General features: G+C 40.5%; 1 protein-coding gene across 4 annotated transcripts in view; it reads left to right on the plus strand.

Moving 5' to 3' along the window:
• The window catches only part of PHACTR3 (phosphatase and actin regulator 3), a 107396-nt gene that overhangs the window by 38972 nt on the left and 47357 nt on the right, over nt 1–21067 (plus strand). For all 4 annotated transcript variants that reach the window (XM_061441829.1, XM_061441830.1, XM_061441831.1 and 1 more), the window contains exons 2-3: nt 19171–19332; nt 20232–20309. In XM_061441829.1, the coding sequence (XP_061297813.1) occupies nt 19171–19332; nt 20232–20309 (240 nt within the window). The remainder of the gene's footprint in view (nt 1–19170; nt 19333–20231; nt 20310–21067) is intronic.

A 21067-nucleotide genomic window follows, 5' to 3' on the forward strand; every position in this document is an offset into this window, starting at 1 on the left:
AGGCAAGGGACTCTTTCTGTCCCTATGTCACCAAGCCACAAGTCTTCTCCTTATTTTCAGTGCCAGAGAACAAGAACTGGGCCTATTTGCATGGCACTGGCCTGGTGCCCTTTGTAAGCTGTACCTGGCATGTACCACCTGCACTGCTACAAACAGCTGCCCAAAGTGGAGAAAAACAGAAGGAGCCTCTCAGCTTTCCCATTACCTCAGATAATGACAACTTTTCCCTGTTTTTCATGTTCCTCTCAGGAAGATGGAAGATAGGTGATAATTCCCTTTCAATACAGCATTTAACAATCATCTGGAAAGAGATAAATGCCGTACTCCAGGGAGATTTGCAAAGTGAAACCTAATTATAATGTATAAAATGAGACAGCAGTGCAACAATCTGCAAGCCCAGAGATCCTTGGAGCTGTGTGAATAACTGATATTTTACTAGGCTGGCAGTTCTGAAAAACTATTTTAGAATTTTCCATTTGAAGGAAACATTCAGCATTTCATACTTTGAGAAACTGAAGGAAGTTGAAACAAATGGTTTCATAATAGAAATATGAATCAGAGTTTTTCTGGCGGTGGAGGCTAAGGATACTCTTCAACTCAAAGGTGTCACTGAGAAATTTTGTCCCAAATATTTTCTCCAGATTTTGGTGTCTTAAGACAGATTTTGCTGTCTTAAATGAACTGATGGCATAGGTTAAAAGCCTTTGGATCTGCAGAGCTGTCAACTGTCACTATAGTGAGCATCACATTTGGAACTGGGGATTATAAAATTATAGAACCAGGAAGTTGCAAAAAAATCTTCAGTTTTCATGCAGAAAGCTGAACCTTTTTTAAATCTTCCTGGCTGCAGACAAGGAATGAGGAGGCAGCCATTAGGCTAGAGAGCCCTTGATGGCAAAACAAAAGCCAAAGTCAATCCATCAGGTAATCAATCTTGGTATTCTGGATCTCTGACTCATGATTTTAAATAGGTTGAGGCAAAGAAATTGGGTTTGGCCTTCCTTAATCAGATGTTTACTGTGAATATGCATTTCTGTGATTATTCAGAAGCAATTTATGCCAAAAGACACACTGTATTATATTACTGCATGCATTCAGTAGAATGGCAACTTACCAAATGCCATTATGAATGCACTGAAGTAACTGAAGTTAACTGTCATTTGCACATATAGCAAGATGCAAACATGTATCTGTCATTCCATAAGTACTGAAACACAGTCTGAAGCTTCTCCCACCGGGCTACCTTTTTTTTGGAGTAGTTCATTATTCAGTATTCAGAATTCATAATAGAGGGCAACACATCCCTGAATAACGTTTGGATTTTAGGGACCTTCTGTAAATGAGGGGGTAATATATAAATGACCCACAATGCAATTGTGTTCTTGTAGACATAGCTCTTGCTTTTCTCTCAACTGGGAATGGAGCTGGATTCACCAGCAAACCAAGAAACAGACCTTCCCCCTGCCCTGCATGACAGAGACCTGTTTGAGAGAGGAGAAAATCCCAGGAAATTTGCATTGCTTATCAGTACACAAGTGAACATTGCTAAAGGTCCAAAACAATGCTTGGAAGATGCTTGTGAAGTTCTTCAAATGAAATATTGAACAGGGGTCTAAAAATGAACTCTAGTTATTCAGAGTAAAGAGTGTAGTAAGAAAATTGGTGTTATTGTAGAGGAGAAACAAACTGTTTACTTTTTATGTTTCTGCTCATTAAAAGTGTGATTAAATTGAAGAAGGCAAGATGAGATAGACCATGTGTCATGTATTTCCACTGAAGACAGCCAGGCAGCATCATATTTGACTTTAAAATCAACTCCCCTATAGCTGTGCATCCTAGCAGAGCTTGATCGTATTAAATGTCATGCTAAAAACTATTACTTTGCTGTGTTTGCATGAAGTAGCTACTGGTGCCATCCCATCTGCGGCTCAACCCTCATTAGCCTCTGCTCATTTTCTAGAAAGATTAATCTATTTAGAGAAAAATCATGGCAAGAAATTATGCTTGTATAGCAAGGTCTCATTCTGCAAATTGTGAGAGCTGTGAAGTTGTCCTTCTGTTTGCACCGAATCTAACACCACGGTGTCAAAGAGATGATTAAATGAGTCTGCAAAAAGGCGTATATTGGCAATCCTTGGCTTTTCCTTTGTAACTGAGGTTACATGTATGTAGTCAGAACTAGCCAAGAATAATGGCATTACATGATTCATACATACACTGTGGCAACTACTGATCAAATGAGGTCTAAATACGCACACACTTCACGTACAGCTACACACTACAACCATTGAAAGCACTTTCCTGTGACTGCCAGTGCAGTCATTCTCCACAGCAGTCAGGTCTGTTTAGAAAATCAACAGCTACATTATCCACTTGCGCACCTTCAGCTTCCACTCATTCCAGGCAGTACTGACCTCACAGTTTCTGGATTCTTTCATGTTCATAGCAAGATAAGATACATCAGGCCACTGGGCAACTCTGTGGAATTTCCTTGGCCTGTGACTGCAGTCAGAATTTGCTGGGCTGCAAGATTTAGCTAAAGAAGCTAAAAGGCAGAGTGCTGGACCACTATTCAGATGTGAAGGTTCACCTTCCAGCACTGCCTCAACCTGAGATAGGTCACACCACACATTTTATTTTAGCTTTTCTCTTTTGTAGAGCTTTTGAGTGTATATCTGTATAACTCAGCTCTTATATTAACACAACAATTGGAAAACATGATACTAATACATAATACTAAGCTAAGTAGGGTTTTTTTTTTATGTTTTTAATGACCATTGAGTATCCAGGTTAGTTTGCAGAACAAGATGCCAAGGACCACTTTACTGAAGAGTTTGTATGTCTCAAAGTGGCTTTACAGTTGCCATGGTAAAATGAATTTGCTGAGTGCCAAAGTGCATCATGGAGTTAGAGAGTTGTTTTCCTTCTTAAATGATCAAAACACAAGTTAAACCCTGCAGCTAGCCTGGAACATGTTCAGCAAATACAAGTTAGCAATTTGAAACAGGAACATTTGGGGTTTTTTAGCTAGTTTTGCCAGTTTTGGCTTGGGAGATGCTTAACTGCCAAAGCTTTTAATTTTTAATATTTACTAAGTAGTAAGTGCACTGCCCTTCTCCCCTTGCCCTTCTGCCAACTCCAGGGGAAGAAAAAAAGAAAGAGAGGAGAGGAAAAAAACCAAACAAACAAGAGAAAACACAAATCAGAAGAAGAAAAATCAAAGAAAAAAATACCAGGAAAAGAGAGCTCAAGAGCCCTTCAGTGGGAACTGCAGTTCAACTCTGTTTACAATCCTTTCACCCTGTATTTAGCATTAGAAATATGAACATTCAAGGTGTGTAACTTGTACCTTAACTTATTTTATTTGAAAGTCAACATACAGGTGCATTACTGAGAACAGGTTGGAAACAGCATGGCTGAACTAGTCAAACACGGCAGTGGGTTCTGCATGGGCACATCTGGCAGGTAGCTTAGATGGATTTACAAGATCTCTGATGCTGACTATGCCACCCTAAAATCAAACTCCCAAACCTCTCTTGCTCTGACCTACATGAGAAGTAGCTATTTTATAATCAAATCCGTATTACCAGCAGACTTCCTGATAATTTAATTTTTTCAATATGTGATTGTGTAATATAATGTAGAATATTGCATGCATACACATATACTGGATAGAAGTATTATGTAGAATACAGACACATACGGAATACCTACTGATTCTGGGGAAGGTGGAGAATGCATGCGTTTGTAGTGCATAAGCAAAAAGCCCAAAGCCAGTACCAAACATGAGGAAAAGGATGGTCTGTTTTGCTCCAAAAATTGAGCTGTTCTGCATCACCCTGCTGCTTTGCTGGATGCAGCTGCCCAGCACAGGCTCATACCCCGTGAAAACTCTTCTTGCTGTTCATGTAGCACGTAGTTGCTGTTGAAAGTTGAGGTCACTGAGCAGAAGTGATGTGTACAGAGGCAAGAGCCACCACGTGATGTCTCATTTTGCTTCTTGCCATCCAGACCCCTGTGCTGGGGCAGCAGACAGAAACGTTCCATTAGTTTCACATCGCTTTCTGGCACTGACAGTCACTGCCATCGTACAAGAGATTGATGGCAACACCAGATCTGTGCACCATGGCTTTTAACAGCAGTGCAGGTTTCATTCAGCTCAGGCATGGGCAAATGATCATATTTCTGTCAAATCAGCCAGAGCTGTGAAACAGTTTAGGCCAGCTCGGTGCTTTTTGTGCCAGATTGATGCCAACTGCGGGAAGACAGACAAAGCTTGATATGGCATGAAGTGCAAGTAGCACAGACAAATGCTACCTGATCCAGCAAAAAGCTTGCAGGAGCAAAGTTGATTGATCAGCATTTTTTGAACATGCTTTACATGGCAGAGTGAATTTCTACTGGATCTGCACTTTGTATCATTGATATTAAATGCCCTAAAACTAGACAGAGTGGGTGCCAGCTGAAGACTGTAAACCAAGGCCTACTTAGTGTCTGTAACTTCTAAGGTTAACCTACCTTGTGGAAGAAAAGTTGTTAGGGAATCTGAGTTGCTGTATCTAATTCAGTGCCATGCACAAATCACAGAAATACGTAACTCCTATCCAGGACCCTCCTAAGTTGGCTGTGCTTCTCAGAGCTTCATTTAGAGCACCTACTTATACAAATGCTACAGTGATATTTAAGCACCCTGGTTTGTTTAGGTTGCTCAGAAATCTTTAGCAAAATACTTCACTGTACATTTTACAAATATCTCTTGTTTCCATTTCCTTACTAAACAAAAGAAAGAACAAAATCATAAGATGTGGTTTATATTCAGCTTTAAGCATTCTGTATTGGTTTTGGTGGTTTTACTGTGAATCACATGTTTTGGGTAATATGCCCCTGTTTTTTTTTTGCAAAAATGATCTCTGAGTGATCCCACCAGGAACGCACAAGACATAGAACTCACGTAACTCCAGAGTAAATCACTGGAACAGCACCTGGGCTGTGTGGTCAGCCTGCTAAGGAAGTCACTGAGTGCCAGCACATGTCAGAACAGTAAAGCCTAATGGATCAGGTGCCTGGAAGCAAGACATGAGCTATTCAGTATAAAATGTCCTCCTTAAACTCCTGGGGAGGTATTCTGTTTGCTGATTTATTGTGACAGGAATTTCTAGTCCTGTGCCCACACAAAATGTCATCGCAGCTAGTATCACTTTCATACCTCTGCAGGAAGATCATGGGGACAGAATAACACCTGCTCTGCTAATCATGGGCCAGTTGGGCCAGGGTCAGGCTTCACTGCTCAGCAGCATGAGGAAGTTCTGTTGCTTCATTAGCTGTGCCTGTTTCCCTGCTTGAAGAAAAACCTGTTTTTCACTGCTGTCAATGCAGTATCCTCAAATTTGCTTCCCTCAGCACTAAGGGACAAGCTGGGTGGGCTTCTAGCAAGTATGTACTTCATGCAACTGTGTGGAGAAAGGGTGTCTTGTCGATTACCCTGACTTATTTCCAAATAAACATTAGAGCCATAGTCTGAACTCATCATTCAAAGGCTATACCAACAGCCAGATGTCAGAATAATCATTTTTTCTTCTTTCAAGCTTTTCCCCAGCAGCTTTAAATAGAAGAATAAATTTTCCACAGGGAAAGAATCTTCTATTAATAGCAATAGATCATTTCAACACTTGAAAGGAAGAAATTAGTTGAGGTCTTTTTTTAACTTTTTATTTTAAAGTACTTTCAAAAATACTGTAAGTTCTTTTCTTGTGCAAGCAAGAGCATCCGCCTGCACAGCTTTCATTGCTGCAGAAAAAAAAAATTGTATCTTTCTCTGAATTCAAAACCCCCAAAATAGTGAACGAGACTATGTGAAACGGCTTAAAATAAACATCTTCAAACAATCTGGTCCTATGTGTCAGCTCTTTCTTATTCTTTGATAATCTCATCTCAGTTGTTGAAACAGACTTACACAGATTGCATAGGATGTTTGAAGATGATTGAAAGGACTTCTGCTTATCTGGTGCAGTGAACTGCCAATAAGAGGTGATGTTCCAAAGGGCAGTCTCAATAATATTCCTTGCTGTATCTTTTCATAACGGAGAAAATTTGGCCAGATACATTTCCATGATCTCACAATCTAAGATATCTTCTCATTCATTTAAGAAAATGAGAGGAAAACAAGCCGCAGGCTTCTCTGCTTTCTCCAAATAAACTTTGTTATCCTCTTATGTAAAACACTAAGAGGATATTCCAAGTGGCAAAGCGCTTTATACACAGCTTCACTTAAAAGCAAAAACATAAAACATGTTTTGTTCTGCAGTCACAGAAATTTCAGTCATTTATTGTAATGAATGGGCAATGTCAAAGGAACATATGGTATTTTTAGCTCTGCTTCATTACCCAATGTGGTAAACGAATCATGAATACTTGTAGCATCTAAAAGCTTTCTCTGAGAAAAAAAAGCTTTTCCTGCATAGTCTTGATTAAAGTCAGGCTGTTATTGTCCAGAGGATCAGTAAACTGCACTGAGCAGGAAGAGAAGGCTGCCTGGAGGATAAGAAGTCAGATCTGTACAAATGGTGAAATGATAGCAAAAAACAGAGTTCATGTAAAAGCAGAATGTGTGTAGAGAAGAGGAAGGAGAGTCTAGTGAGAAAGGGAATAGTCTCTGATGGGGAGATGCAATTTCAGTGTGACAAGCTTCTTGTCTGACCTTACGTTCAGGAATTTAGGACTGAAGCTCTATTTAGAGGCAGATGAGCTTGAGCTAACATGACTGAAACAGGGCAGCATAAGGCATAATAATGCCTACAGATGCTATAGAGCTGACAGGCACAATTGATACCAATACCTGACCTGTCTGATATCTTCTGCTCGGTCTAGACAGGAGACAAAATATGAGGGGTCTTACTTACTCTAAATGAAATTTCAGAATGAAGAATGGTTTTCTGCCGTGAGCTTCCCCTGTTTCTAAATACAATATTATAGGTAGTTATAACAGAGATTTGGGTTGGATATAACTTACATTGCATAGGAAGGAACAGGCAATGATGAACATGTTATCTTAGAGTAGTGTGGATCAGCGTGGCAAGCACTGAACATCCAGTTCTCATAAAAGCCTGTGGATTTCAGAGTTTCTTGGAACATCACAGGATCAAATCCAAATTATGCCTAGACCAGTGAAACTCCATACCATCATTACACAAAACAATCCACTAAGTCAACAGCAGTCTGAAATATCTGCAAATGCCAAAGAACAATGGCATAAATTTCCAGACAAAGCAATATGGAAATCTTTAAATATCTTGCTTTTCATTCCACTAATCAGATTGTGCAGCTAAGGTATTGTCACTTCCTCTATTAGGTCCCAGCTAGGTTTCTGGCACCAGGAAGTTTTCAGGAGATTTTTGTGGCTTTCTAGTGGTATAGTGGTACCCTTCAAAACACAGACAGGCTTCCTCATGAGGAAGCAGTTATAATAATACTGGGGGGGGGGGGGAGGTCCTGTTTCCAGCTCTCCATGACTCATGCAAGCAGCTGAGAACACAGGTCAAATATAAAAGCCGAAAAGAAACTGAGAAGAGGGAGTAGTTATTCCACTTCTCTTTCTCTTGGAAAAACTAAAAAATACATAAATTTAGGTCAGACAGGGTAAAAATATTCCATGCTGGTTTTCCTTCCATGCTATTTGGGCTTTGTGAGGCTTATAAAACCAGGCCAGGATATGGTTGAAGTAACACGACTATCAGTTACTTGTTTAATAAAAACCTCATGCATTTAGTTCATATTCTATGGTGGGTTTAAAATGAGAGTTTTGTCACAGATATGCTTACCCCTTTTGCATTAAAAAAAAATAAAAAAAGAGAAGGAAATGAGAGGGAAAATGCCAAATTTTCTAGCTGATGAAAGGCAAATGTTAGAAAAAACATTCCTTAGATGGTTCCTTCTCAAAAACACAACCCAAATGAGAAGTGAGAGCTGGAGACCAAAGAAATACCTAGGATTGTTAGTCTTAACATGTGAGCTTAAAACCTGTTGACAGTAAAATTAACAAAACTTGTTGGTACAAAGACAGTCTCCTGACATGCTTGGTATTTTGAAAGCGGTATTTTTTGTTCTTGCGCATAAGCACTGCCCCAGCAGAACAGAAGTGCCAGCACGTGCTCCATAGACACCTCTCACTACTGTAGAAGCACATAAATTTTTTTACACCATTACACTACAAATTAATGTGTTAATGTAGAACCGAGGCAATCTTACCTGCTCAGACAAAATGTGCAGAGCAGGATTCTAATCAGCAATTGGTGTGTACGTGAAAGACGATAAAGAGAGGGGTTGTTTTACCAAGGCCAATTCAAGCTGCTCCATATCCACCATCCTGGCTGCCACCACTGATTTGCCTTGACAAAGCCATGGGAAAATTTATTAGTAGGAAAATCTTGTGCAACTCAGAGTTGCTATAGAGCCTCTCTTGGTCTTCATCTTCAGGCTCATCTAGGGTGAGCAGGACAATGTCTGATGCACTAGCCACATGGTGACTTACAGAAACCATCCAGGAGCTTATAGGCAGATGTTAGGATCTGTTACCAATGCTGCTATATGCTTTCAAATGCAAGTGCTGCTAGTAGAGTTTAAATCTATCAAAAAAAACCCACAACCATTTCTCAGCAGTGCCATTTTCATTCTAGTTTAGCTCATGGCATTCTTTGACCCTACTTTGAATATGCTTGCATGCTACTGCCCTCCTCCTCTGTTTATTTCAGTTTAAGGTAGTTCTTTCCAAGACGGTGTAAGTACTGTAGTCATTAAACATCATGCTTGTACATACTATTGCCTAATACTTCTAGTGTCAGTAGCTATCTGTAAACATATTGTTGAGGCTGATTATGTGACTTCTGCAGTTGTTCTAAGTAGTACAACCTATACTAACCCACAAAGTTTCTCCTTGAAGAGGACATGAATATTAAAATTGTATTTAAGACATTTCCCTCCCCTTCTTTCAAACATAACCATTGCATGGAATTATTACGATGTATTTTCTGCCTTAGTTTTAGCAACAATTGTCTGGTTTGTGTGGCAGGAATGTTTTACGAAGCCAAAAATTAATACAAAACTCAGTTCTTGCAGTTGAGAAAACCTTGTTCCAATTGATGAAATCAGAACTTGGGTTAAGCATAAAGCCCTTTCTCTACTAAATTCAGGGCACTATAAACCTTAGAACAAGTTAAATTCATCCATCTGTGTAGTAGAGCAAATTTTCCTTTTCTGTCACAACTACAGCATCATTCTAGCAAGTCTGAAATTGTCATTTTATCTAATTTGTTAATTTATACACAGCAGTTTCATTGATGCTAAAATATCTTGCTGAAGGGCTCTAGGAAGATATAGCCCACTCTGGGCATAGGGATATATAATAGAGAAGTGTAGTATATATGGACATTTTAGAAAAGCTGTAATATGGGCTAAAATATGCCCCTAAAAAAGGGAATTTTTACTTTACCAAAAATTTAAGAGCCAAAGACTCGATGAATGTTAGGGGCTTTTGTTACCAACAACTCGGGAATTTGCATGTATGTTTAGGGGCTTTTGCATCTTGTAATTTAGTAAGAGAAGTAATGAACTTTCTCCTTCCTCTGGAAAGAAAATACAGGAGTTCATAGTTCATTTTTGGAAGGATGGTTGTTTAGTTTGGTTGGCATTTTTGTTTTAAAGGAGAATCTTGTTTCCTTTGCACATTGTAAGGGAAGAGCTCACCCTCTGTCAAGTTGGAGTCACAAGATCACACTACTTAACAAATGCATGCCAGAAGATGTTGAGTCCTGAGCACCAGCTGTTCACAGACCCACTTCCAATGGGCTGTATTACTTGCTAATGTAGACACGGCCAATATATTGCAGTAGCAAATGGAATAGCAGCTACTTTCTAGCTGTTCTCCCTGCTTGGCTGCTGGGTGACATGGAGAGTTAATGGACAGAGATCACTGTTCTCCTGCCAAATTCTCATTTTGTTGTTGCCATGTGGGATATTGTCTCTATTCTTTTATTTCCTACACAGGGCAAGAATACAACCCAGTAGTTTATTTTTCCTAGCTCCTACAATACAAGAAGAAAACAATCTGGAATACAGTCATTCCAAGAGCTGCAGAGGAGATAGCTTTATATATTTAGAGTAATTTCCATTTTCATTTCTTGCCCTGAAGATTCTACAGTTTCCACTAGGAACAGATTGTGGTCTTGTTTCAAAGAAACAGTGACAATCATTAGAGTAAATTTGATAAGCAATTATTTCTCTTGGTCCTCAACCAGTAAAGAATTTCCTTTTAGAAGGCATACTGTTCCGTTAGCACTTCAAAGATTGTTAACCAGAGCCCATCATTTGGAAGCACAATCTCAGTTTTTAACAGTAAGGACCTCCCAGAAACTCATTATTTTCTAAAGATACCCAAATCTCTACAGTTAAGCACATTGCATTTTTTTAGATCCATGCATTAAAGTTCTTATCGGAACCTTAAAATACTGCCATGTAAGGAGCAGATAATGTTAACTTTAACACTTTTAACACAAGATCTAGCACTTGAGAAGTGCCGTGGCCCATGCGGATGTTGCAACCTCTGATGCGACTGTGTTTATGTATGTATGTGTCTTTCCAGTGATGCTGAGGACAACAGAGAGTTTGTGGTACCCTGCCGTCTTTTGAAGACTGATGAATAGTTAGTATAATTGCCTCTTTGGAAAATAACAGTGGATAGTGGGATAAATAGATCTTTACAAACAATGCTCCCCTCAAAGTATTTCCTACATGTGTCTCATATTTACAGAATGTTATGTGCAGCAGACCAAGCCATCTCCAGACAGTATTTAACCATTCATTCAAGTGATATGACCTCCTCCACAATATACATACCAACCAAATGTAGACATCACTGGCAGCTTTATAGCAGTTTTACAAGGAGCCAAATTGGATACATAACCTTTAGACAAAAGTCTAATTCAGTCACTGTGCCTGTTTTTTATCTACCTTTCTCTGTAGCTGTTCTGGTTTATGTCCTATTTTTGTTGTTCAAGTATTTTTTTCTTCTGAATCTCTGTCTTGCTTTGGACAGCAGGCCTGGAGTATGCGCCAAAGACTGTTGACTCATGTGTGATTGTTGCCAATAGCTGTAAGGAAAGTGAAAGTGCAAAGCAGCAGGAATGATAAAGGGAAAAAAAGAAAATAAAAAGGCAGATGCTCTGTGTTTCACAAAGCAGAAAGAACATTTTCTGTGACAGTGGTGGCATTGAACAGTGACAGAGGACCAGCAGAGAGCTGCAGTGCATTCGAGGGAAGAAGGAAATTATGCATTAAATTACAAGGGCATAAAAGTGCACAGGACATGAGGATTGATTATTTCTCTAACATATAAGATTGGGCTGGATGTAAAGTGAGAGCTGATTGTATGCCTGACAGACATAGACTCCCATAAATGGAAAAAACTCCAAACAGGTCAATTCTGGGACATGAATCCCAGAAAAAAGCAGTGCATAATTTCCTATCAACAAGTATCGTGCTCTCACACTGATGACTTCCCTGGATGTTATATGTCCTTCTAAAAGTAACTGCTATCAGGGATAAGCTGCAGTGAAATGGAGTTGAAGGTGCCTTTTGGAGACAGCACAGGGTGTGTTTCAGTCTGCAGACTCCCTGAGGAAGCTATAAAAATCATCTTTTCAACAGGTTTGCAGCAAGGCTACAGCTAATTAAACAACTGCAGGTGACGAAACACTGGTCCTGCAGTGCAGACAACAGCTTTACTACTATGAGTGCATGGAAAGCCTAAAACAAGCCATTCCTGTGGGAATGGGCCTCCCTGTGTCCTGCAGAACAGCATCTCTCCAAGAGGCTTGCTGAAAATGCCCAGTCCTGGGAATTTGTAACACACATGTGGTACAAACCCCTTTGCAGATGCAGGATGGACAAGGCTTGATGCACAATCTGGCTTCTGGCCCTCTGCAGAGGCAGTGCTCGTTTGACTTCATTTGGATAGATTTTTGGTGACTCTGGAGATGCTGCGCTGTCTGCTGCCTGAGCAAGCTCACGCTGGGGGAGAAGCATGCAAATGTCAAGTTTCCCCTCTCCAAAGAAGATATTGTACAGGCTCAGGTAACTGAATTAACTGTCCTTATACAGCAATCCTTCATTAGTCTAATTTTCTTACTGTTATTTAGTTCTTCCTTACAAAGGTAAAGCATGTTGTGGGTTCATTTACGCAAACACAGAAAAACTTATTTTGTTAATGAATTGCTATCACACTGTGCATTGTAAAGCACAGGAAGTGCTACTGGGACTTGACACAATGATCCAAAAGCATGAAAGGTTCCTGATTAATTTCTTTACACCCTGGTTCATACTACAGTAATGCTGTTAGGTGATATGTCAACTTCCTGAAGGAACATTTTCTGGAAGAAATCACAGATCTCAGGCATATAAAGAGTATTTTTATCTAAGAGATTTAGCTGGAGTTGCCGCTTCCCTGCTCTCTTTCCTTTGAGAACTATAATCTGTTCCCCTGTTCATTTCAGCTAAAGCTGCTTTTAAAATCCAAATACTTTGAAGGGAGGCTCAGCATGACAGAATGGAAATAAACTTCCCTGGCAAGAACAGCCCCCTCCTGCCACCCACAAATTATGTTTTAGGTTGTTGGGTTTTTTTTCTCCTTCAATTAAAGAAAAATGTTAAATCATAATTTAATGTACTAAAGAGCAGTGGAAATTATAGAACAAGGATACATGGCAAACATTTGAGTATGAAGTGAAAATAGAAGCTCAGGCTTTGAAGACCACATGAGGTAGAAAGGAAAGCACAGTAACTTGCATTTTCATGCAGGGAAGTATAAAAACCTAATCAGAATTCATACCACCCAGCTAAAGGAAAGGTAATACAGCTCAAGAACAGGCTGTGCTCGGTGGAAGCTGAATCTAGAGTTGTTTTGGGGTATAGTGCTCATAAAGGACTCTATTCCCTTCTGTCATTCTGTCATTTCTCCTAGTGTTTTCACCCTGCCTTCATGTATCTCCATGAGTCCAAAGTCTGCACAAATTTATCGTGCCAGATTTTCCCCCCCAAGGTGACTCAGTTCATGTGGCTGAACCTGGCCCACTATCCGTCTGCTTCTTGTGAGTTTAAACTATTAGGTGAGATGAAATCCATGGTGGGATTTTACGGATATTAAGGGTTACAGTTTTGAGAACAGAGAGATAAGAATTCAAACCATTTTTACCTACACTACTGACCATATGAAACCTAAACATTTGTATAGGTAAATATCTGAATTTGCACCTCAATCCTGTAATTTTCCCTATTTTGTTTCAATATTTTTCTGCTGTAACAATATGATGTGTCAGAGCACAAATCTATGCCACATTACATAAATTAGTTTATGATTACATTCAGTTACATACTACAGGCATCTTGCCTTTTCTAGGTAACTGTTAGGAGCTAGGATTTCTGTTTTACAAAGGACTCTCTAAATATTTCCAATCCAGCCCAAAAGAGTATCGCAATACTTCCAGCTTCAAATACAAAGTCCTTCAAAAAATAAATACATTTGATTTCATCAAAAGCTTTTTTTTCCCCGCATTTCTCATTTTAATTTCTAACAGTCATTCAAAATACTGCATGTTCAAAAAACTGAAATGGAAAGTTAAACTGGAACATTCCACTACAATTTTCTTTCAAAAAGAGTCAAGAAACAGAGCATCTCTGCAGAAATGCAGTTGATAGAAAACATTTTTAAACCAAGGAAGAGCTCCATCACAGGAAACATCTAACTAGTGCAATAAAAAAGCTTTTGAGTTTGAATTCTGCTTCTCTGGAGCAAAACAGAAGCATTCAAAGGCCCCTAGACACAAACAATTTACCCCTACCCTGCAGATTCAATCAATGTGATCAGTTTGTCCTCTTTCAGGATGCTGAAAGAGGGAGACAAGGGCTTTGGCCCTGCTGCCAATTCTCCTTCCCAAAGCTCAGGGTAGTCCTTATTCTACACCCAAGACAATCTTTCCTTCCTTCTTTCCTCTGCAGTTTTTTCTCACTAGGTAAGTACCACCCCAACTGTATAGAGCACCCTTTGCAGAGAAGTGCTGTTTCTTGGCTCACCTCACACATGTCTGGCTTTGCATGATTCAGGACTGAGCAGTACTAGACATGAATGCTTTCACAGCTCAGCTCTTGCTGTCACATCCTCCTTACTGTCCTTGTTAGGGGTAGGTGGTAATTCTAGGCAGCAGTGAAAGTTGGTAGTAGTAAAGGCACCTCTCTCCCAAAAGTCAAAAAGGTCATTTTGATTCCTCTCACTGTCAATACCCTCTGGAGTGGACCAGAGGGAACCTTTATTCCTTTTTTAACTCTGTATCTGAGTTGCACAGGCAGACGCAATGACAATAAAGGGGAAAACATGCAGAGCTGCATTACAAACTAATTCATCAGGAAACAGAGCACGCCTGCCTTACAGATTTGCCTGCAGCTCTTGTCTGCTGTGTTATTTTTAAACTGCCTGCAGGTTGCAGATTTTTCAGTGGTCCTTCTTCGACCAGTGTACAGAGAGGATTGAGCAAGGCACAACTTCTATTACTGTGAATTTAAGCTACCAAAATCCCCAGCACATTAAAATTCAGCATCTTTCATCTTCCCATAAACTCCTTGCTGCAATTCAGGTATTCAAACAAGAGTATCCCAAATCTCTTAAAGCCTCCCTCCATGGCAAGGTCAATATAACTCAGCTCTGCATACCTGATGTTCCCAACTGCCATACGTCAGCCTGCAGAGTGCAGCCCACAGTTGCTATAATCAGTAACAGAAGCATCAAGCCTCTTGGTCATCATGAGCAACCCAAGAAAACAGACCCAACTAGCTGAACCCAATGCTCAAGTTCACAAATTGTGATCACTCAGACATGATCACCTCAGCACCAAGACCATCTGCTGTACAAATGAAGGCTACGTGCAGGCATAGGGCACTCTTCCATCACACATCCAGGACACAAACTTCACAGCAAACCTGTCCCACTCCTTGGAGGGAGCTGGACAAAACAGCCAGAATTTGACATCTGTATACGGAAGAGCTTCTGTGTGCAGAAAAACTTCACAATCCATGCAGAGTTCCTACAGAGCAGGCACTAACAGGAAGTCCATTTATGTCACCACAGTATTCTAAAGAAGCAAGCAATGGGGCGTTTTCCAGGAACACTTACCACCACAAGTGCTCCTGATGTAAACAAGAGCTGCAGATGCCCAGACTTTCTGAGAGGTCATACCCTGCAGCCAGATATTGTGGTTTGTTTCCTTCCTCTTTTGTTGCCTGGTTTATTCTACAGCTCAGAGCAGTACTGCACAGCAATATCCACCAGGTCAGGACCTTTTGCCTTATCTAGTTTGGGATGTCTCAGACATCAAACCATTCACACTGTTCAGCATTTTTAGGAGCTCTAGAAGCTACCTCACTAGCTGTAAGAAGCTCTTGCCCAGCAGCTTCAGCAGGGGCACAGCCACATTAATTTCCACCCCTTTGATACACACAGAGCAGTTGACAACTGTGTGATAGATGAGGAGTTTGGTTTGGATCTGGAGCTCCAGCACAGAAGCCTTTGGCCTCTAGGGTACAGCAGGGACATGAAAGTAATTCCAATATAAACAGCCACCAAGCTTCTGTCAGAGCAAAATCCTCTGGCCCCACAGGGCTAACAACTGTCTCCATGTGGGACAGCGTGGGACCAACCCTGTCTCAGCAGTGACAGCCATGCAGAGCCTGGCCTCCCTGTGTTGGGTAGGGTGATGTTGCTGTGCTGTGAGTTAAGCCTGTGCTTGCTTGACCCTGTATAATGACTGCCCCTCTCCCTTCTCCATTTACACAGCTAGTTAAGCTGCTGCTCATTTCTTCCTGCTGATTTGGAGAGTCTTGATTCGGTTCTTGGCTGTTTATATTTTGCAGACATTGTCTATGTGATTGCACGGCCTGGCCCCAGGCTGTCAGGCTCTGGGAGGAATAACCGCAGTATTGCACAGAGCAGTTACCATCATTAAAATATTGACTGCAGATTACAAAAATGTGCTGAATATTTCACAGAGTGGTTGGAGGGTTGGCAAGTCTTGGCAGCTTGTTGGCTTCAGGAGCTGGCTGATATTTAGGCACTCCTTCTTCTTTGGTATTCATTGCTGTACGTGGGAACTGCTTTTTGTGCTGTCAACTTCTTATCTCCCAAGCAGCCAACCCACAACCAAGAAAAAAGGATAATGAACTGACTGGAAATGAGGAGCTCCAGGGGCTTTCTTGGGATTCTTATTGCCAGTGAGACCACTTCCTTGTTATTTATGACTTCAGGACATCTGTCTTACTGAGTCTCTATCTATTTTTATTTGTGTCCATCTCTCCAAACGCACAGTGTAGGAACTGCATATGGTGAGAATATACCAGGTGATAAAACCATTTGCTTAAGAACTGTCTGTACCATATGAGAAGCATTAATAAAGTTTAAAAGACCAAGAAAACCTCCACCAGAGCATTTGTTTTAGCTACTATTCCTTCTTTGACATTTGATTTCTATCTGTATTTTACCTGTAACCAAAGTCTAAGACATAAAATCCTTACATTTCCACAACTAAGAGGGCAGAAGGGGATGGAAGAAACCCGGTTGACAGGGTTGGTAGAAACCACAGAAGCACTGATCACTACAGGGCACTCAGGGAATTTGTAGTGCCTTTTCAGTATCTCCCCATTCTCTTTCTTAGGGGAATATCTGTGATAATAAAGTGCTAGAGACATACAGGTTTGGGATTGAATGGCTTCCTGGTTCTGTCTACATCCCCTGCTATTTGGCTAAAAAGCTAAAATGACGTCATGCCACCAGTGTTAAACAAAATATGTGGATGATACCTAAACCATTTTGCAGACACCTACATCCTGAATGAAATGCGGTATAACAGTAACTTGCCAAGGTACTGCTTTAAATCAGCTTCTTACTTAATCTTCACTTACATGCTTGAGAAATTCCTGGAATGATAGGAAGCGTTTGAGTAGCAGTGCAGCCTCACAGCAAGGACTAGGATGGCTCAGCTGAGACTGTCCTACTCCACTGTAGCTTCCAGGGATAAGGGTCTGATTTACAGTCTGATCTACAGCTCTTTTGAGACAAGCTAATTTTGTGAACATTTCCATTCCCATTCAAAGGATGTCACAAGAAATGACCAAATGCTATTTTCTGAGGCTTCTATTACAGCTTTAAAGTAATCATAATGGCAAATTAATAGCAGATCTACTCTGCTATTTTCCATTCTCATTGCCATCTCTGGCAATCAGGAGTAGCTCTATTTCTTCAAAGCTTGTTTCTGCAATACTTCTCATTTCTGAATACACAGTTAGGAAAGGAGTGTGATATCTTGAGACTCCAGCTGTGGTCTGTAGGCTGCTGCCCTTCTTCTGTGCTAGGCTCATTGCTTGTTTCTGCTCTCTGTATTGACCTCCAAACCATAAATCATAAATATCACCTTGGGTAGACACTATTCTTTCAAAGGCAAGACTTATTTTTACATACACTTTAAATCTTTTTTAAAGTAAACCCAGGGATAAACTCTGTGGAACGAGACAAATGATGCTCTAAATTCAGTACATCGAAAGAGATATTTACTGGGCAGGTACAGTGAAGGGAGGGAATTGGTACAGTCTTTTCTCTGTTCTGATGGTTCACGTGGCCAAGTTTTTAGTTTGTCTCCACTGAATGATTCATCTCTATTATCAGCATTTTCAAAATTAAATGGAAGAGGAGGGATGTTTTCATTCCCCTGCTGTGTTTAATAATCTTCCAAAAATTGTTTCCTGTTTACTTGGAAATTCCCACCTCCATGCTGCAATTTATGCATTTTCACCCTGATCACTTAAAAACAAAGCCTAGAAGATGCCATACAGTTTTTATGTTGCAATCGTACAGCAATTTGTGATATATGTTGCTGTTCCAGTGAGAAATTACTTGGGAATGTACATGTACATAGCTCCACTTTGCTCATTTAAGTCGTAACTGATTGTGGAAAAAAACACAAATTGCCATTGAGATTTTATTCATGTAGCATGTCTGATGCCTGATGGCAGCTTCTCTTGTAACAATCACTGTGCTGCTCAAATACAAATCTCGGTAGAGACATCAATAACCCCATTTATGGAACTGTGCTACTTTCTTTCATGGTACTGGCTGGCACACAACTGTGAATAGTCATTATGCATTGTTTTGTGCAAGAAAAACTTATAGTGTGTTTTCAAGACAAAATATTAAGAACACCTAAATTGCTTTTCGAGTTGAAACATTATCTCTGAATTCCTGTGGGTTGGCTGGGAAAAAAGGGAACGAATTTTCCCTTTAGCTTCCTCAAGGAGCACATTTGCACAGCAGTTCTAAGATTTCACTTGCGTACCATGTATCAAACAGACTATTCTTATGTAAAAGATCTGCATGAGCTCACACCAGTCAGTGTGCTCTGTGTTAACTTATGTGAATAAAGCTCATTTAAAAGGCAGCAATATCCTGTGGCCTGAGAGCAGAACTGGAAGCTGGGAATCCAGAAGGGACCTGAGCTTTCTCACACTTGCTCTCAGCTTTGCAGAAAGGTCTAAATTTTTCTAAATGAACATTACATTTACGTGATTAACTGGAGCCACATGGGCCTGATTTACAGATGTGTTAAATTTCTATTGCTTCTGTGAAAGCTGTTGGGAGATCTCAGCTCTCCATGTTTCAGAAAGCTGTAACACAGTTACACACAGCCCTTGGGAGGAAGAGAACCACGCATGGGCAAAAGTAGGAAAATGATGGAATAAAGCATAGGGTGTACAAATTCAGCACATCCTCTTCTCTGTGGGCCTGATTAATCCGTGAGGGATGGCAGCAGTGGAGATGATACTGAAATATTTGGCATCCAGACAGGTACTGTGCAAGGGCTGAGTCAAGAGAGCAGATGGTAGGAAGCACCGCTCTGGCACGGTGATGTTGAACACCTCTCTGCCTGGCTACTGGCTCCAGCAATGCAGACTTTCACACTCTTGCACTGCTTATCTCGGTGACTAGGCTGATGCTTGGTAGCTGGTGCACCTCCATTTGCCTCCCCTTTTGAAGTCTCTGCTGAAGTTTTTTGTCTAACAGCTGGCTTTCCTCTCTTCCCCTCTCAGATGAGATGGAGCAGTCCCCTGCAGTGCGTTCTGACTACTTGGTCTCAGGGATTCGAACTCCACCAGTGAGGAGGAACAGCAAGCTGGCAACACTGGGCAGGATCTTCAAACCATGGAAGTGGCGGAAAAAGAAAAACGAGAAGCTAAAGCAGACATCTGCAGGTAGGATGAGAACAGGAGAGTGATGCTACACGCTGCAAAGCCTAGCCTGGGTGAGATTTGCTTACATAGGAAGTGTTAATAGTGACTTAATCTAAACCTAACTCACAGATTTCAGCATGTTACAGATTAATAATGCTTAAGGCTAGAAAGAGTCCATATAGGCTGACTTCCTCTAGAATATGATACAGTACATTTAGAAGAAAAGGTCAAAATACAAGAGTGAAGCCCAAGCCTCAATACAAGCTGCTTTTCATGAGCTGTCCTTTCACTAAAACAGGCTACATTTATGGCTCTAAGTATCATCACCCCTTTTATTTGAGGTAAGAAGAGTATATAGGTCACAGTAACATTATGCAAAGTGACAGGAGGGAGCTACAGCATGTAAAATACCTTCCCTCAAGCAGTTGTCTCTGCAGTGAAGGAGCCCAGCACACAGCATTGCATCTTCTCACTAGTTTCCAGGAATGTCCCAGGAGATCAGGAAGGAGACAAATTCATGTCTTTTCCTAAAGGAGGATGGTGCAATTCCCTTCACTTGCCCCCATATCCCATGGAGTGTCAGAGTAAAGGACACTGCTTCCTGATGCAGCTCCAATGTGCCATATTAAACAGGATGAAGGCTCTAATATCCCCATTACTCTTCACTCAGTGTGATCAGACAGTGGGTTAGATCACAAATCTCAACTCTACATGTGTGTGATTTTACAACTGTTTTAACAAAAGGAAAGGCACAAACAGGCTGATCAGTCCATGCTCCCCAAAACAAAATCCTTGTTTTTTTTTCCAAGTACACAGTAGTTGAGACAAGAGGGAATTTTTTCCACATTGCATCTTTCTCACTCCATTATATGAGTACTCTGTTGTTAACTGGTGCTGTGTTGTGCTACTACTTTGTGCAGTGCTGGAGAAGAAGATGACAGCACGACAAGGTCGGGATGAGCTCATTAAGAAAGGTCTTCTGGAGATGATGGAACAAGGCAAGTAAAACTTCTTCATCTTTTTTATTGGATTGTTTTTCAGGAAACACAGAGTTGCAAAAGGAAAACCTTAACCCGAACAGAGAGGAACATATCCGAGTTAAGCATGTCTATCTTCCAATTCCTCCCTGCTGCAATCAATCCATTTAGTTTAACTTTTGATGGTTTATCATCTTGAATGCAACTCCATCTTTACCTGATTTATACATATTGCAAGCTGAGCTGATATGTATTTTAAGCTAAATCCTACTGCCAGAAAGTCAGCTAAAGCTGGTATAAATATAAACTTAAACGTACAGATGCATTCAGCTAAAGTACAACTTATGAATCCTAATGTCATAAAATGATACTAATCTGATGTTTTCAGCTGTCTTTCTGGTAAACCAAGTTTGTGACAAAACGTATTACCATTTTGCCTGGTTTTCATTTACATGGAAGCATTTCAAAGTGTCATTTTAAAGCTTTCCTGAGTACAAACCAGTTTGAGCAGAAGTCACTGAATGAAAGATGATAAAGTGTCAGAAACAGGCACAAAGGGCTCTGGTTCCTTATATCCCACAGCCCTGACAGATGCTCAAAAGAGACAGAGATCTGGGCAACTATTCTGCAAGACCAAGCAAGCTGCCAGTGCTATGGACAACATCCCAGTTGCCATTTCTACCTAAACAGAGAAATACAGTGGAAATTCCTCTTTACTTTGAAAACTTCATAGTGGAAAGTACTGTCATGAAGGAATACTGGCCCTTTGAGTTTGACCA

The sequence above is a fragment of the Pezoporus flaviventris genome, unplaced genomic scaffold, assembly GCF_033815535.1.
Source record: "Pezoporus flaviventris isolate CSIRO_AGI_PZ_B2104156 unplaced genomic scaffold, CSIRO_AGI_Pfla_v1 ptg000213l, whole genome shotgun sequence".
NCBI lineage: Eukaryota > Metazoa > Chordata > Aves > Psittaciformes > Psittacidae > Pezoporus > Pezoporus flaviventris.